Below are 17,955 nucleotides of genomic sequence, written 5' to 3'. Positions count from 1 at the left end.
TGGCTTATGTTGTAGAGCATGTAGAACTTTAGTACCTGAGTGGGAATGAATTAGGGGGGTTTTCATGCACAAATAGAAAACAAACAGAGGAATCCAATGCGAGCATCAGTGTCTGTCACTCCAAGTTTATGATGTCTTCACCATCGATCCTTATGTGGCGGATTCGGGAAATGTTGGGCCAATCTTCCCCTTTCTCACTTCGGCAACGTGGTTTCAACAATGGACAGTTCCATACAGTCAGGCGAGAGAGGGAGTTGGGCAGCCCCTCTTCTGGCAATGACAGGAGCTTAGGGCAGTTCCGTATGTAGAGATGTGCAAGAGAGGAGAGGTGTTGAAGGCCCTTGTGGTTCAGTGATTTCAAATTTGGAAGGCATTGAATCACAAGATAGGTAAGAGTGCTGGGCAACAGCCACTCCTCCGGAAATGACTCCAACACTTCTTCTTCTTCATATGCACCACTGATATAAAATTCTCCAAGAGATGGGAGTGTCTGGAAACCCCACCCCATTCGGCCCTTCATCAGTTTCTTGCAATTATGGATCACAAGTCTACTTAAGTTGGATGGCAAACCTCCATATGGAAATGATTCTACTTCTGGACAGTTAACTATGATCAATGATTGAAGAGATGGGAGGAGGGTGTACATTTGTAATGGTAGTGACTTCAGATTCTTGCAGTGATAGACACTAAAGGAGGTCATATTGGGAGCGGACAATCCTCCATTTCCATGCGCAAAGGATACCATTTCAGGGCAATCCTCTATTTGAAGCTCTAACAGATTTTGAAGCTTGTAGTTTGGAATTGAAAGCGTCCTAAAATTTATACACCCCGAGATGAGGAGAGAAAGAAGCTTTGGGAAGAAACCTAAAGACAACGTTTTGAGAAGATCGCAGCTATTATCTATCTTCAAAACTTCAATGGAACATGTGTGGTAATTATGCTCCATCTTCTCCTCTGACAGGGGAAACTCTAAACTCCTACAGTTGGAGATCTCAAGTGTTTCCAAGGTAGGAGGAGGTAGACCACAATGGGGAAAGACACCTCAAGAAGAGATGTACATTCAGAGATGCGCAGCTCTTCAAGGCAAATATTGTTGATGTGCATTAAATCCATTCCTTCCGTTGATGCTACTGTTAGGGACTGTAGAGCTGCACATCCTTTGATCTCCAAAGCCTTGAGCATCGGAGGCAAACCCACATCTGGAAATGAGACAAGGCTCGGGCATTCCTCTATTGTTAACAGTTCAAGATTTATTAGTCTGCACAATTCCAACGGCAATTCCTTCAAGTTTGGCATCCCTGAAATCTCCAATTTCTGAAGAGAAGACAAGTGTTGCAGATGCGATGGCAATTCGGTCAAGTTTGGAATATCTGAGATCGTCAGTTTCTGAAGAGAAGACAGGTGTTGTAGCTCCGTTGGCAACTCCCTTAAGTTTGGACACTGTGAGACTGTCAATTCCTGAAGAGAAAACAGGTGTTGTAGTTGTGGCGGCAATTCAGTCAATTCTGGAATAGCTGAGATCTCCATTTCCCGAAGAGAAGGCACGTCTTGCAGCAACAACCCAACTTGATTTGACATCAGCTGTTGGCATCTGGAAATTTCAAGTTTCCTTAGAGATGGGAAGCGGATGGATAATTCACCGGTTAACTTAGGACAATCAACCATAGAAAGCTCTAAAAGGCAAGAGAACTCTCCAGCCCCTAATGCATGCCATTCTTTCCATTCTTCCATTTCCTTAAAGCTTAATCTCTCCAAGGATTGAAATGGTTTGATCGGAGAAGAAGAAGTATTCCCATAGAACTCCCAACCCACCTCCGTTATTGCTTTCATCCCTTCAATTCCTAGATATTTTAGAGAAGGTAGCTGCCCAATCTGCGGCAAGGAACAGCAATTTGCACACCTTTTAAGACTTAAGGACACCATGTTATGAAACAAATAAGGTGCCCCTAACCAATCGGGAAATCTTGTGCTTCCATAATTAAAGATGCTGAGATACTTCAGTCCTGCATGAGGCTGTAGTTTGTCAAGTATATCTCTTTCCTTTTGTGTATCACTAGTATCACCATTCCATTCCAGCACTAACCCTTCAAGATGCTTCTTATGCTTCAGATTGGCCTCTGATGCATCCAGACCACTGGTTACATTTTGAAGCCCTGAAATGCGGAGTTGCCCCCGAAGGTGATGGATTTCCTTCAACCCACTAATCCTTGACCCATTGTTCCTGCCAACTACAAAATATGTCAAATGCTGTAGATCTTTCAGTCTACTCATTTGCATTGGTATTTTAGTCAATCTCGTTTCTCTGATGTCAAGATGGCGCAAGTTTATTAGGTTTCCCATATTCAAAGGCAACTCAATAAGATCCACACAATATGACAAATCTAATGTCTGTAAATTGCACAAGTTTGTTATTGAATCAGGTAACCGTTTGATATTTGTCGCAGAGAGATCCAAATAACGCAAGTGTATCAAATTTCCGATCGATTGAGGCAATTCAGAAATCTGATATTTAGACAGAGATAGCACCCTTAAGAATCTCAAGCTTGGCAACAAGGCATGCAGTACCTTATGGCTTAAGAAAGGACCCCATCCACCAAAAAATGATATGAATGTCCGTAAATACTTGACCTCAATTACAGCCTTGAATTTCTCAAGTGCGTCATATGTGCCCTTAACATATGAGAAATGGCGAAGTTTTTCACAAATATGATTAAGGGGTTTGCCATCTTCCAACATCAAACAAAACTCTCCAGATATATCTTGAGCTAAGTCATGGATCAGGTCATGCATTAGAAAATAAGAATGACTTGATCTCTTAAAGAAAGACCTTGCCAATAGTTCACAGAAGTAGTAATTACCTGCATCTTCCCATAACATATTATTTTTGGGTTGCTGCACGAGATCTAAGGCTATCCATAATTGGACTAGCTTTTCCTTTTTAAATTTGTAATCTTTAGGAAATATGGAACAATATGCAAAGCACCTCTTTAAATGCGAAGGAAGATAATGATAGCTCAACTTTAAAGCTGGAAGAATCTTGCTCTCCTGCAAATCCCATATCTCGCTTTTTAATATATTGTCCCATTCCTCTGGTTCCAGTTTCGACCGCAAGAGACCTCCAAGTGATTTAATCGCTAAAGGCAAGCCTTTACATTTCTCAACAATTTGTTCACCAATCTTCTTTAGGTCTGAATGAGCCACACAATCTCCACTCCCAAATGCATGCTTTGCAAATAATGACCAACTATCATCAAACGACAATTGCTTTAAGTGATGACTAGGAGCAGTGCCTAGTACTGTTGCAACTTTGTCAATGCGTGTCGTTACAATAATCCTACTTTCGAGCGCTCCAGTTCTGAAAGGTCTTCTTAAGAGGTCCCAATCAATGTAGTCATCATTCCAGACATCATCTAAAACAATTAGAAATTTCTTCCCTGCGAGGCTCTCTTTCAACTTGATTTGAAGTTGATCAAGGCTGTTGATGTTATTGTTTGATGCGGTGACATCATCCAAAATTTTCTTTGTTATCATGCAAATATCAAATGCTTCAGAAACGCAAACCCATGATTTTACATGAAAACTCTCATTTACTCTAGCATTATTGTATACAAATTGGGCAAGGGTTGTCTTGCCAATCCCTCCCATACCGACAATGGGGATCACACCGATCTCATTATCCGTTGCATTACCAGACAACAACAATTCAAATATCTTCTCTATGTCGTTCCTCCTCCCATAGACGTCAGATTCGTCTACTAGAGAAGTTGTTTCTTGTCTTTGAAATTGTTTTCTTCCAACATTCTCTCTCAAATTAAGAGAATTTTTTTGCTCGACAAACCATTCCAACTTACTCATCATCCCTTTGATCCTAGACTCTATGGATTCTTCATACACATAAGCTTTAGTTGAATGATTAATGCGTATTAGAGATTGCTTAACGGGATGGAAAAATCGATTGAAACCAACCTGAGTTGTGCTGCTTTGTGATTGAGACTGATCATGATCAGCTTCCAACTTGTCCCTCAAGGCTTTGGTAGCAATCTCATCCAGCAAGTCCTCAGCTTGGCAGATAACATGTTGGAGCTCGTCGAGCCAAGCTTTCACATGCTTGTTGGTAATCTGCTTGTCCTCCGCATCATCTTGCACTGCTTGAAGGGCCAGCAAGATTGTCTTCAACTTGTTTACGAGCTCATCATCGAACTTTCGTTTGGTAAAGAAGCTTCTGAACTCACGAGTAGCCACCCGATCAAACAGCACTTGAAGGGAAGCCGAGAGAAATGCTCCACCCACCAATGCTTCAGCCATCTTCTTTTCTTCTGAGTAGCTAGAGAGAAAAAGAAGCTGTGAAGAAGAGCTAGAGAGAGAAAGTAGCTGCGAAGTAGAAGACTTGTTTAGACAAAGAAAGAACCAAATGGTCCAAATGCCTAACAATTCAACCCCTTTGACGCGCATCGGAGACTTTCATCACCAAATATGCCAAAGACCAATGACTTAAAATAAGCCAATGCAACTTTATTGGTGTTAGCCCCCATTGATTACGTACTGTCTTTGGTGTCTTTCAAAGAATGTTAATGTGACTCACATTTTTCAAAGAAAAAAAATAATATTGGAGAGAACTAGTATTTCTTTAGTATTCTTGTAACCGGAAACATAATTTAAGATGAAGCTTTTGTTATTTAAAAAAAAAAAAAAGGAAAAAATTAATTATTTTTCAAAAAATAAACATTTATTTGATTGTTAACATTACTTGCCTCATCACTCACTGTGGTGACATAATGAAACGTTTGCATTTTCAATATCCCTCCATCACTGTTCTTTTATTTATTTTAATTTATTAAGCAGACATTATGAAGAAAATTACATAATGAGCAAACTAATATTTACATTAAAGGTCTTTTTGTTTTGACCTAAAAATATTTCTTGAAAGATATTTTTATGTTTGGTCACGACTAGAAATATTTTACTGGTAAAACATTTTTCAGCAAATCAATAAAAATGACTAACCTTTCAAATTTCTGTCATTTTTCGAACCTCATATTATATTGACTATCGACTCTCAAGTCTCAAAATCAATCCAATAGGGAAAAGAAGAGTGAATCGATAGCATACCTTTGAATCTTTGATATCTAACACCTCTGCTGCGATGATGACTCTCTCTCTCATTAACATCATTCTTGAACTCACCATACATCTGCCCTTTATGTAACTCAGTCCCAGAATCACAGAATCAACTCTTCTTTCGGTGCTCATACACTGAACCCCATGTGGGCATTTTGACAAACACGTTGTGGCTTTCCTATTCTTCCTAGCTCGTCCCTGGAAAGGAAAAGCTTCAAATTACAGAGCTTCTACTTCGCGCCTTGCCGCCTTCTCTGCTCTTGTTTATCAAAATTGGAGGGAATGTAATCAAAGAGTTTTCAAGAAGAAACACTGATCAGCCAATGCCGTTCTTAATCGATTTCTGGACACAGTGAGGTGAAGAGGTTGAAGCTGATGTCTTGTTCGTTCACAGACTCTCCAGTTGCTAGACAATTCATCAGCGAATGGGACCTTCCCTCTTGTGTTCTGAGGCCTCTGACGCGTCCTCATGATTGATTGTGTTGCGAAGCTCTGCTTTGCCATGTTTTCTGCACCGGCCGGTATAACCCTTCGGACGACCGGTTTAACTTGCTGTGTATTTCACGAGAGTCATGGAATGAATTGGTCGCTCTCACATTATTTAAATTTTGTTTTCACGTTTGGGCTCCGAATTGGGCTCCTCCCGCTCTGGAAGCTTGAATTGGGTTGGACTGGGTTTTTGCATTGTATTGCTCTAACCTTGGGTTGGGCCTGTGTTTTGTGTGTAGACAGTAGACTCATTTTTGGGCTATTTCTTTTGGGCCCGGATTTCCTATACTTAATACTCCGTATATTTCATATTTATTATAACATGTGGGCGCTTGCCCATTTACCCAAAAACTCAATGGGTAGTGCTATATACCCACCCATTTACACCCCAATCACTTTCCCATCTGGATCTCCCAAACTCAGGTTGCGGCTCAGGCCAACCTGTCTACCCTGGCTGGAAACTCAGACACCCCTGGTCGGGCGCTTAACATGACACCAAATCAAGGATTAGGTCTGACTCTGATATCAACTATAACGGGTGAGCATTTGTCCATTTACCCAAAAGTTCAAGTTGTTGGGTAAGACTGCATACCTACTCATTTATACCCAATTATTTTCCCATCCGGATTCGATGTGAGACAAATGACCCTTGTTACATTTACCTTAACAAATAAAAATAAATAAAAAAATAAAAAAAAGAGTTGTTCGGTCCTCCCTTCTCCCGTCTTGCAAAACAATAGTCATGTCCTTTCCAATTAGTAATGTAGATTATAAAAATATTGTGACGTGAGAGTGAACATTACAATATTTTTGACAAAATACTATTTCGTAAGAGAGAATTTTGGTCCTGAAGAAGTAGGCTTCTTTACTTTATTTGTCATTTGTCATAATTGGTGATAATGAAATTCCGTATTGCTAATTGATGATATAAGCTTTGTAAATCTTGATTGGATTTTTAACCCTCTTTCAATGAAAACACCTCTCCATCCAATAACTCTATGATTTGAAGGCAAGGTTAGGATACAGACTCTCGAACGCAAAGAACAACCCAATCACTTGGATAACGTAGCAGTCGCAAGAGCAAGGTAATATTTTAATATTTTCACATAAAACACTTCCTATATTTCCAAACACTAAGAAATAAGATGAATTATATATTTACATTAATTTTACATGTAAAAATACTCAAGAAGTTCAAAGCCATGATAGCTCAAAGCATGTCGTCAAAACATTATCACGGTTCCATTTGGCTTATTTAAAAATTATTATTTTTTCCTATTTTAATTTCAAAGCATCAATTCCATGCACTGAACAAACTTGAAGTAACTGTTATTTTTCAATTTAATCAATTCAAACTTTATCCAAACAATCAACTTGTTCAACAACCAACTCAAACATTAATACATGAAGTGGCAGAAAGGATAAGTCGTGTGCTTCTTCAAACTAGGCAACACCATGCTCAACAGTCATGTTTTCTGCCTCATGCAGCAAAGAATCTAAAAACAGAGTTGATAAATAATGATGGTCCAAAGCGGCAAAAATAACCTGTACAGTAAATACAAATGGCATATGTCATTGGGCTTTTCAAAATAAAAAATAAAGTTCATACAGGTTATACTAAAGAACCAACCTATACAATAAATAAATAAATCCCAATAACCCCAAGCCCACCAGTACATCAGCAAAAAGCAAGAGCACAAATGGGCTAGTATAAGCCTAGTCAAAAGAACGCAAGAAATAACAAGGTTCCAAGTCCCATCAACAACACAATCAACAAGTTCGATCCATGGAGCATCACGGATGAAACCAAATTTTCCAGTAATTGCCCCATGTGGGACGGGGGATTGCATGTGTCTTATGGTGGATTATGAGGTGTTCTAAGAGGCCCGACACCACCATCATCGTCAACAAAAATACTCACTGACTCTGTACAAACCCATCCAATTCTAACCTATCAACCAAAGGGCACTATTCATAGCAAATATACCGTCTGAATACGCCTGGCTCAAACCCATGAAGGTAACAAGCATGTACTAGAAAGAGACCACCATCCACAAAAAAACAGGAGACAAAAGCAGTGGCAACGGGAACTTAAAGGCAATCAGCAGCATTGAACTAAACCTTGAACACTGAAGCTGGGATGTCCCATTCCCTTTGTAACCACTTGTCCTCATCAGAAGAAGAAATGTTTCACAAAGACTAATATTGAACCTTGCCAACTCCGAGATTTCCTTCTGAACAGAGCCTACATCCCTGTAAGAGTTGGAAATCATCCTCTCATTCCTCTCTCCAGATTACATAGACTGTAGCTCCCAAAATGAATTTAAGCATACCCTGAAGGCTGTCCGAGAGCCATTGAATATTACCTAAAAGTCCGGATTTCGGACGAAAAGGAGCAGTTGAAGAAAATATGATTATGATCTTCAATGTTAAGCCTGCAAAACACACAACTCCTTTCAAGTAAGCCAAATTGCATCAATCTGTCCCGAGTGGAAAGTCAACCAAATTCCCTTTCATGGGATGAGGGAATGCCTAGGAACATTCCCTTTCACAAAACTTCAGGCCATTCCACCAAATTCCCTCTAGGTCTGATTTCACTCCACATAGAATCTACAGAAAATGTTCAACCAGTAGGTTCCCAAATAATCTTTATCAGGATTGTTTGGTATAAACCCGCACATGAACATAAGTGAAAGTCCTTATCTGTTGTATTCCTGCTTTACTGCCTTGACTGGTCCTGTATTTCAATAGAACATAATAAGAAATCATAAAAAATATATATAAGGCACCAACATGTGAAAACGACTTTTTAGGGTGCTCACCAAAGGTTGAGTGTCATCACTAGAACCAAAATGTGGGGAGTCTCCTAGAGTGGCGGAATAGTCCAAAACCTATAACCATAAAATTTTCTTATAAATAAATAATTATAAAGAAAATATGGTTACTTTACATGTATTAGGAACACGAGGATTTTAAGGACTATACCGGTCCACTAGAAATTCTGAGTCTGCCTATGATGACGCAATAACATGGCCATTTGTTGTTTTAGACTTTCAAGGTTTTCATCATACTTCGCCTTCAAATTAGATAGTCTCTTGAAATTCTGCAAGTACAACCTTTACCTCATTCTCAGACTATGTCGCCCTCCTCAAAAGCTCCAGCCGAGTAGGAGATGATCCCCAAGTGTCAATAAGTGTAGGACCTAACCCATACAAACGAACACGGCCCCTTTTTTCTTCTCTCATTACTTGGGAGTACTACAAATCACGAGAGGATGTACCACCATCCAAGTTAGAGGATGGTTGCCTTCACAGGGATTGTTACTAAACAAAAATGACCACTCATCAGATGACAAAACTTCCTGACTCCCACTACGAAGATGTACCACCATCCGAGTTAGAGGCCTCTTCAGATTAATTTGCAGCAAGCTGTTTTAGTTGTGACTGCAAATAGTAAAAAAAAAATGAAGCAAGCCAAAAAAATATATGAAGCAAAGAAGATAATGAACTAATTGCAACAATATTCATAATGATGATGCAGCAAAATATTATGATTTAAATGGCCACATGTTCATACTTTTATCTGCTGAAGTTCCTGGCTGAAATAAATTTTTATTTTTGTATTTGTTGTTATTAAGAGATCCATTATCTGGCAAATACTTGTTTAGTGAGACAATAATGAAAATTTTATGAAATGAAAAATTAGAAAACAAAGCATGGATTAAATGCCTTTTAGAAGATACACAGAAATAGTAAACCATCCACACAGCAATTCATAGCCCAAGGCCCTAAACTCTTATGGCTAAAAAAAACTTTGTTTAAAATATGTTTGAATAAGCAGAAATTAAACAGAAACCTCAAGGGAATATGATGTAACTTATCTCCAGATACAAAATTTAATGCTCAGTGCAACAAGAAATTATACATGGTTTTTTAATCATTTTATATTACATTAGAACCATATGTTGGAATCAGTAAACCATCCAGATAGGGAAATAAAGTGAGAGGCCAACATTTTCATTCAGCTGCAGCATACTAAAAGTTCTCATTCAAAGAAAAATCATGAAGAGTGTCATTTTACATAGTACTACCTCAGAAGAAAATTGAAGTAGGTCTTCTAAGTTCTAACTATTATTTTACAGTCTACAAAGGCACATGAGTCTTGCATTGGTTCTCTTCGAGCATGCACATACTATAGACTGCAACTACTAGAACACTCGGGGATTTGCAGGCTGCAAAAACCTAAACAGAATGGACATATGTCTAGTATCCGTCATCAGCAACCATAGTTCTGGTTAAAGACACCATGATTACAAGCATGTCAAGAATTGTATCAAATAAATAAAAGTAATTAATAATTCATACAAATTAGATTTCCAACATGTACCTGAGTGGTTCATATAAGAGAAATTGAGAGAAGTAGATAAATCTTGCTATTGATGTTTGTGGTCAATATTGTATTTGAAAATGTGACTTGCCCTCTGGTAACAGTGGAAGTTTCAAGAAAATCGGATGTTAAGCAAGAAGCTCTTTGGAGAATCCATTGAAAAAACTGAAATAAAAACATGAAAGAAAGAGAAGTTAATAGAGTATTTCATTATTTTTGTCATGTTTGGTTCGAACTTGTAATGGAAAACTGTGAGAAAATAAATTATTAAGGAAATTAAAAAGGACTTTTGTAACTTATAAGAAAACAATACATGTTAGTTTTATTGGGCCAAGGATAAGGAAAAAAAAAAAAAAAAAAACCAGAGCAATAAGGATATGTTTACGAACCTGTCAAGAAATCAAAAACTTTTACCAATGGAATGTTTCTTTAACTTCTGATTTCGTTTTCCACATTCCTTTGCCTTCCATCTTTTTTTTCTAATTTCTTTTTCCATTTCCCTTTGCCTTCCATCATTATTTCTAGAATCAAACGGAGACCTAAGAGTCTATATCTGCAAAAGAATATAATACTTACTAGTCTACAATAGTCCATCAAATTAAACCAGATTTATTATAGAGGTCGTGGCCTATTAAAAACTTGTTAGAATCATCATCATCTTGTATGCTTTAGAATTGACATTAATTAAGATTGGATCGGCCAAATGTGGACGCACATACCTGAGTGAGAGTTGAAGTTTCTTGGCAAGCGTCAGAAGTTGAGAATTTCATCTGGACATGGTCATAATGTGATTTGATTTGGTCACAAGCAAGGTTTCCATTGCTCCAAGAAATGCACACTACCGGCGTTGACAGTGCAAGGGAAGTGAGGGGGGAGCAAAAAATCAATAGATAGAGAAAGTAAAATAATATGGGTATAATGTGTAGAACATTTAAGTACCTGAGTGGAAGGGATTCCTGCAAGAATAGAAACCAGAGGAATCCAATACGAGCATGAATGATTTTTCTCACTCTCTTAAGTTTACGATTTCTGTACAATGAGGATATATGTGGCGGATTCGGGAAATCTTGCAACAATCTTCCCCTTTCTCCCTTTGGTATCGTGGTTTCAGCAATGGACAACCCCATATACTCAGGTAAGAGACGGAGTTGGGCAACCCCTCTTCTGGCAAGGACTGGAGCTTACGGCAATTGTGGATGAAGTACATTTCAAGAGAGGTGATTTGCAGCAAGTTGTTTTAGTTGTGACTGCAAATAGGGAAAAATAAATGAATCAACACAAAAAATATATAAAGAACAAAATGATAATGAATTAATTACAACAATATTCGTAATGATGATGCAGCAAAAATATTATGATCTAAATGGCCACATATTCGTACTTTTATCTGCTGAGTTTCTGGCAGTTGTATCTTATGTTTTGGTAGATCTTAACAGATCCATTCTCTAGCAAATACTTGTTTAGTTAGTCAAGAAATAAAATTTCATGAAATTAAAAATAAAAAACAGCATATATTTAATGCTTTTTAGAAACATAAAAATTAGTTAACCATCCACACACCAATTCATTGTCTAAACTCTTCTGGGTGACAAACAACTTTTTAAAATATGTCGGAATAATCAGAAATTAAACACAAACCTCAAAGGAAGTTGGTGTAACTTATCTCCCAGAAACAAAATGTAATGCTCAACACAACAAGAAACCATACATATGGTTTTTAAATCATTTTATATTATATCAGAATCAATAGACATAAAGAAACAAAGTGAGAAGCCAACATTTTCCTTCAGCTGCAGCATACTAAAAATTCTCATTCAAAGAAAAACCATGAAGAGTATCAATTTACATGGTACTACCTCAGAAGAAAATTGAAGCAGCTCCTCTAATATAATCCAACCACTAATAGTAAGTAGTTTTCCCATAAACAATCTTAGTTGCAAAAATTATGAGACAGTTGCATCAAAAAAGTGACCCCTGCATCATTGATGTATAACTAATTCAGGGTAAGAGAACTCATGCCATCAACCATTTAAAGACAGTACGAACATATTCGTAATCTCTTACTATAGCTTTTGTATAAAAATATTTTACTGGAACGCTAGAATAATTGCCCAATCAATAATGTCAATTGTGAGCAATGACAACCACATCACTCTAGGGATGGTAACTAATGAAAACTTCAATATTGCTAAATACCTTAAAGAGGCAGACTTATTTTTTCTCAAATTAAAATTGTATAAGCATGAATTATATAACCATAACCCCTGAATAGCATAATAAAAAAAATTAAAACATAAATCTCTTGCACTAATCTCTCATTTCAAGACCTGTGATGTCATTGCACATGGTGCATGGGGCTAGTTGGACACATGAACCTTATGTTGGTTCTCTTCCAGGATGCATATATTATAGGCTGCAAGTCTGTAACTAATAGAACATTGAGGGATTTGCTGGCTTTAAAGATTCAAACAGAATGGATATGTGTGCTGTATCTATCATCGGCAACTATAGTGCTGTTGGAAGATACCAAGATTTGCAGGCATGTCAAGAATTGTATCAAATAAATAAAAGTATTTTATAACTCATGCAAACTAGAACTACAACATGTGCTTGAGTTGCTCATATAAGATAAATTGAGAGAGGTTGAAAAATCCAGCTATTGATGTTAATTGAAAAATGTGACTTGCCTGAGATCAATATTCCCCTCAGGTAACAGTGCAAGTTTCAAGAAAACTGGATGTTAAGCACCTCTTTGGCCATTGAAAATCTGAAAATAAAGTTAATAAGGGTTTTCATTATTTTGTCTTGTTTGGTTGTAACTCGTAATGGAAAAATTAAACCATATTTATTATACATGTAGCCACCGATGATAAATTTGTTAGAATCATCATCTTGTATGTTTTAGAATTGACATTAATTAAGAGTGTATCCGCCAAAATGTGGAGGCGTTGACTGAAATTGAAGTTTCTCTGTAACCATCAACATTGAGATGGCTGAGAATTCATCTAAGCATGGCCATAATGTGTTTTGGTCATCAATATTTTCGGTGCTCCAAGAAACACACACCACTAGCATCGAAAGTGCAAGGAAAGTGACAATTTTGTAGAGAGTGTAGAATAAGTACCTAAGTGGAAGGAATTAGGTGGGTTTTGCTGCATGAGTGTCACTCTAAGTTTACAATGTCTTCACCATCAAGCTCTATGTGGCGGATTTGACAAATCTTGGGCCAATCTTCTCCTGTTTCCCTTTGGCAACGTAGTTTCAGCAATGGACATTTGGATATCCACAGGTAAGAGAGGGAGTTTGGCAGCCCCTCTGCTGGCAAGGAGTGGAGCTTAAGACAATGGTGGATGCGTAATATTTCAAGAGAGGTGAGGCATTGAATGCCCTTGTTGTTCAGTGATTTCAGATTTGGAAGGTCACAGATACAAAGATAGGTAAGAGTGGTGGGCAATAGCAACTCCTCGGGAAATGACTCCAGCGCTTCTTCTTCATATTTACCACCTAAAAACCAGATGTTTCGAAGAGATGAGAGGCTTTGCAAACCCCACCCCATCCGGCCCTTCATGAGTTTCTCACAATACAAGATGCAAAGTGTAGTTAAGTTGGATGGCAAACCTCCATCTGGAAATGATTCAACTTCTGGACAGTTTTGTATACGCAATGATTGAAGAGATGGGAGGAAGGTGTGCATTCGTTGCGGCAGCGACTTCAATTTCTTGCAATTCGAAATTGTAAAAGAGGTCAGATTGGGAGCGGGCAGTCCTCCATGAGCAAAGGATACCATTGTAGGGCAATTCTCTATTCTAAGCTCCATCAGATTTTGAAGCTCGTTGTCTGGAATTGAAAGCTTTTCAAAATTTATACACCCCCTGATTTTGAGAGAACGAAGCCTTGGGGAGAAACCTAACCACAACGATTTGAGAAGATCACAGTCATTTATCTTAAGAACTTTAATGGAACATGTGTGGTAATTATGCTTCATCTCCTTCGGCAGGGGAAACTCTAAACTTCTACAGTTGTTGATCTCAAGTTCTTTCAATGTAAGAGGAGGTAGACCACCATTCGGGAAAAACAACTGAAGAAGAGATGAACAGTGAGAGATGCGCAACTCTTCAAGGCAAATATTGTTGATGTCCATCATATTCACATTCATTCTCTTTGCTGATGCTATTGTTAGGGACTGCAGAGCTTCACATTCATCAATCTCCAGAGCTTTAAGCATTGGCAGCAATCCCACGTCCGGAAATGACACAAGGCTCCGGCATTTCTCTATATTCAACCGTTCAAGTTTTATTAATCTGCACAATCCCAGAGGCAACTCCTTCAAGTTTGGCATCCTTGAAATCTTCAATTTCCGAAGAGAAGAAAGGTATTGCAACTGCTGTGGCAATTTCTTCAGGTTTGGCATATTTGAGACCATCAATTCTTGAAGGGAAGACAGGTGTTGCAGCTGCAGTGGCAATTCCATCAAGTTTGGCATATTTGAGATTACCAATTCCTGAAGGGAAGACAGGTGTTGCAGCTGCTGCGGCAATTTCGTCAAGTTTGTCATATCTGACATCTTCAATTCTTGAAGATAAGGCAGACCTTGCAGCAAGAACCCAATTTGACTGGACACGAGCCCATGGCATCCGAAAATTTCAAGTTTCCTTAGAGATGGGAAATGGTTAGGTAATTCACCAGTCAACTTAGGACAATTGAACATACGAAGCTTTAAAAGGCGAGAGAACTCTCCAGCCCCTAGTGCATGCCATTCCTTCCACTCTGGCATTCTTTCAAAGCTTAGTGTCTCCAAAGATTGAAATGGTTTGATCGAAGAAGAAGCATCCCTATAGAACTCTCCACCCACTTTTGTTATTGCTTTCATTCCTCTAATTCTTAGATCTTTTAGAGATGGTAGCTGACCAATTGACGGCAAGGAATAGCAATTTGCACAGCTTATAAGTTCTAAGGAAACCATGTTATGAAGTGAATGAGCTCCCTCTAACCACTCGGGAAATTTTGTGCTCCCATAGTTGAAGATGCTGAGAGTCTTCAAGCCTTCATGAGGCTGTAACTTGTCAAGTACATCTCTTTCCTTTATTGAATCGTCTGTATCACCACCCCATTTCAACACTAATCCTTCAAGATTTTTCTTTTCCTTCATATTGGCCTCTGATGCATCTTGACCACTTACTACATTTTCCAACCCTAAAATATCGAGGTTACCCCTAAGATGGCAGAGTTCCTTCAACCCACTTATGCTTGACTCAACATTTGTGCCAACTACAAAATATGTTAAATGTTGGAGATCTTTCAGCCTGCTCATTTGTGTTGGCATTTCAGTCAATCTAGTTCCTTTTATATCAAGATGACGCAAGTTTGTTAGTTTTCCCATGTTCTCAGGCAACTCAGTGAGACATTCACAGTATGACAAATCTAATATCTGTAAATTGCACAAGGTTGTAACCGAATCAGGTAACTTCTTGATTCTCGTCTTAGAGAGATCCAAATAGCGTAAATGTATCAAATTTTCGATTGATTGAGGCAATTCAGAAATATGATAGTTTGACAGAGATAGAACCCTTAAGCATCTCAGGATTGGCAACATATCATGTAGTACCTTATTGCCTAAGTAACAACGCCGTTGATCTCTTGAAAATGATATGAATGTCCTTAAACACTTAACCTCATTAACAGCCTTGAATTTCTCAGATGCGTCGTAGTTGCCGCGAACATATGAGAAATGACAAACTTTTTCACAGATATAATCAAGTGGCTTGTCTAGCCTAAAACAAAATTCTCCAGATATAACTTGAGCTAAGTTATGGATCAAGTCATGCATTAGAAAATCAGAATCGTTGTCATGACTAAATATTTGAAAGAAAGACCTTGATAATAGTTCACGAAAGTAGTCATTACCTTCATCTTCCATTGATTTGTTGGTTTTGGGTTGCTGCACAAGATCTAAAGCTATCCATAACTGGACTAACTTCTCCTTTTCAAATTTGTAATCCTTCGGAAATATCGAGCAGTATGCAAAGCATCTCTTTAAATGCGGAGGAAGATAATGATAACTCAATTTTAGAGCTGGAGGAATGTTTTGATCCAAATCCCATATCTCGCTTTTTAATATATTTTTCCATTCCTCAATTTCCAATTTAGACCGCAAGAGACCTCCAAGTGATTTTACTGCTAAAGGAAGGCCTCCACATTTCTTCACAATTTCTCTGCCAATACTCTGTAGCTCTGGATAAGCCATATAATCTCCATTCACAAATGCATGTTTTGCAAATAATGACCAACAATCTTCAATAGGCAATTGCTCCACGGGATGACTAGTAATTGTGCCCATCATTGATGCGACATTGTCATTGCGCGTCGTCACAATGATCCTACTCTCCTGTGCTCCAGCTCTGAAAGGTCTTCTCAAGAGGTCCCAATCAATGTAATTGTCATTCCAGACATCGTCTAAAACAATTAGGAATCTCTTCCCTGCCAAGCTCTCTTTCAACTTGATTTGAAGGTCATCGAGGTCGTTGATGTTATTGTTTGATGAGGTGACACCATCCAAAATTTTCTTTGTTATCATGGAAATATCAAATGCATCAGAAACGCAAACCCACGATTTCATATGAAAATGCTCATTGACTCGAGCATCGTTGTATACCAACTGGGCAAGGGTTGTCTTGCCCACCCCACCCATACCTACAATGGGGATCACACACATCTCATTTTCAACTGCGTTGCCGGACAACAACAATTTAATTATCTTCTCTCTGTCGTCCTTCCTACCACAGACCTCATCTTCATATACCAAAGATGCAGTTGGCAGTCTCTGTGATGGTTTCCTTCCAACAAATTCCCTCAATTGAAGAGTTTTTTTTTGCTCAACAAAATACTCTAACTTGCTAATGATTTCTTTCATCCTAGACTCTATCTCTTCATCAGAGAGATAAACAGAATTCGAGACGACGAATTTATTAATGCGCAACAGAGAATTCTTGATCAAACGAAGAAATCGAGTGAAACCAACCTGAGTTGTGCTGCTTTGGGACTGGGACTGGTCGTAATCAGCTTCTAATTTGACCCTCAAGGCTTTCGTAGCGATCTCGTCCAGCAAGTCATCAGCTTGGTAGACGACATGTTGGAGCTCGTCAAGCCAAGCTTTCACATGCTGGTTGGTGATCTGCTTGTCCTCGGCGTCATCCAGCACTGCTTGGAGGGCGAGAAAATTAGTCTTGAGCTTGTCTATGAGTCCATCATCGCACTTTCGTTTGGAAACGAAGCTTATGAACTCACGAGAAAGCAACTTACTAAACAATACTTGAAAGGAAGCCGAGAGAAGTGCTCCACACACTATACCTTCAGCCATGTTCTTTTCTTTTCTTCCACTGAGAGACAGAGGACACTGTGAAGAGCCTTTAGAGAGAGAAAGCTGAAGAGAGACACTAGCTGTTTGTTTCTTCTTCAGAGGAAGAAGTGATAAGCCAGTTGTTTAATGTTCAATATTCTGGTTAGGAAGGATCAAGTAAAGTGCAAATAAGTAAAGCTACTTTATTTTACAAAAAAATATTAATTAATTAATTAATTAAAGCTACTTTGGATTACTGACCTCTGACAACATCATGAAAAGTTTGTTGGATTCCATACACACACAGTCACACAACAATGGTGCTGTTCATGGACCCGACACAAAACAACAAAACTACAAACAATAGGCAGGCTTAATTAAGTGGAGCAAAAAAATAATAATAATAATTGACCGACCAGCTTTCTCATATTAAGTTCAAAATTAATCAACCGTAAAAATAAATTAACAAAGACCAGCACATAGAAAAAGTCTGGTAGTTTTTTTTAATTATTTAAAAAATTAGAGGCTCTATCGACTAAGTTGTTGGAAAACAGATCTAATCTTAAATTAGAAAATGACCCCCAACCCGATAAGATGTTCTTTCTTTTCTAAAGTGGTGGTCAAAT

At 38.2% G+C, this 17,955-nt stretch overlaps 2 protein-coding genes across 5 annotated transcripts in view; both read right to left on the bottom strand.

Moving 5' to 3' along the window:
• LOC132299934 (putative disease resistance RPP13-like protein 1) overlaps positions 1-4,362 on the bottom strand; it is a 30,994-nt gene extending 26,632 nt beyond the window's left edge. For both annotated transcript variants that reach the window (XM_059796824.1, XM_059796825.1), the window contains exon 1: positions 36-4,362. In XM_059796824.1, the coding sequence (XP_059652807.1) occupies positions 970-4,305 (3,336 nt within the window). In that variant the 5' untranslated portion in view covers positions 4,306-4,362 and the 3' untranslated portion in view covers positions 36-969. The remainder of the gene's footprint in view (positions 1-35) is intronic.
• Positions 4,363-7,155: 2,793 nt separating this feature from the next.
• Positions 7,156-17,652, bottom strand: LOC132299933 (putative disease resistance RPP13-like protein 1). Of its 3 annotated transcripts, XR_009480228.1 has the most exons (8): positions 13,118-17,652; positions 10,933-11,240; positions 10,713-10,831; positions 10,383-10,546; positions 9,994-10,158; positions 8,593-9,050; positions 8,430-8,498; positions 7,156-8,344 (listed from the first exon to the last, which is right to left on the bottom strand). XR_009480228.1 is itself a non-coding variant. In XM_059796823.1 (2 exons), exon 1 carries the CDS (start codon positions 17,348-17,350, stop codon positions 13,157-13,159), a length of 4,194 nt encoding a protein of 1,397 aa, XP_059652806.1. In that variant the 5' UTR covers positions 17,351-17,652; the 3' UTR covers positions 12,684-12,760; positions 13,118-13,156. The 3 variants fall into 3 exon arrangements, 1 of the variants encoding a protein (XP_059652806.1); XR_009480229.1 differs by lacking the exon at positions 8,430-8,498 and having other exon boundaries at positions 8,730-9,050; XM_059796823.1 differs by lacking the exons at positions 7,156-8,344; positions 8,430-8,498; positions 8,593-9,050; ... (2 more) ...; positions 10,713-10,831; positions 10,933-11,240 and adding an exon at positions 12,684-12,760.
• Between the last annotated feature and the right edge of the window lie 303 nt (positions 17,653-17,955).

The sequence above is a fragment of the Cornus florida genome, unplaced genomic scaffold (assembly GCF_030987335.1).
Source record: "Cornus florida cultivar Cherokee Brave unplaced genomic scaffold, ASM3098733v1 CherokeeBrave_3.0.0_Hap2_Chr03, whole genome shotgun sequence".
NCBI lineage: Eukaryota > Viridiplantae > Streptophyta > Magnoliopsida > Cornales > Cornaceae > Cornus > Cornus florida.
Note: the sequence above shows the minus strand (reverse complement) of the source record. Positions and strands in the feature narration are given on the sequence as shown.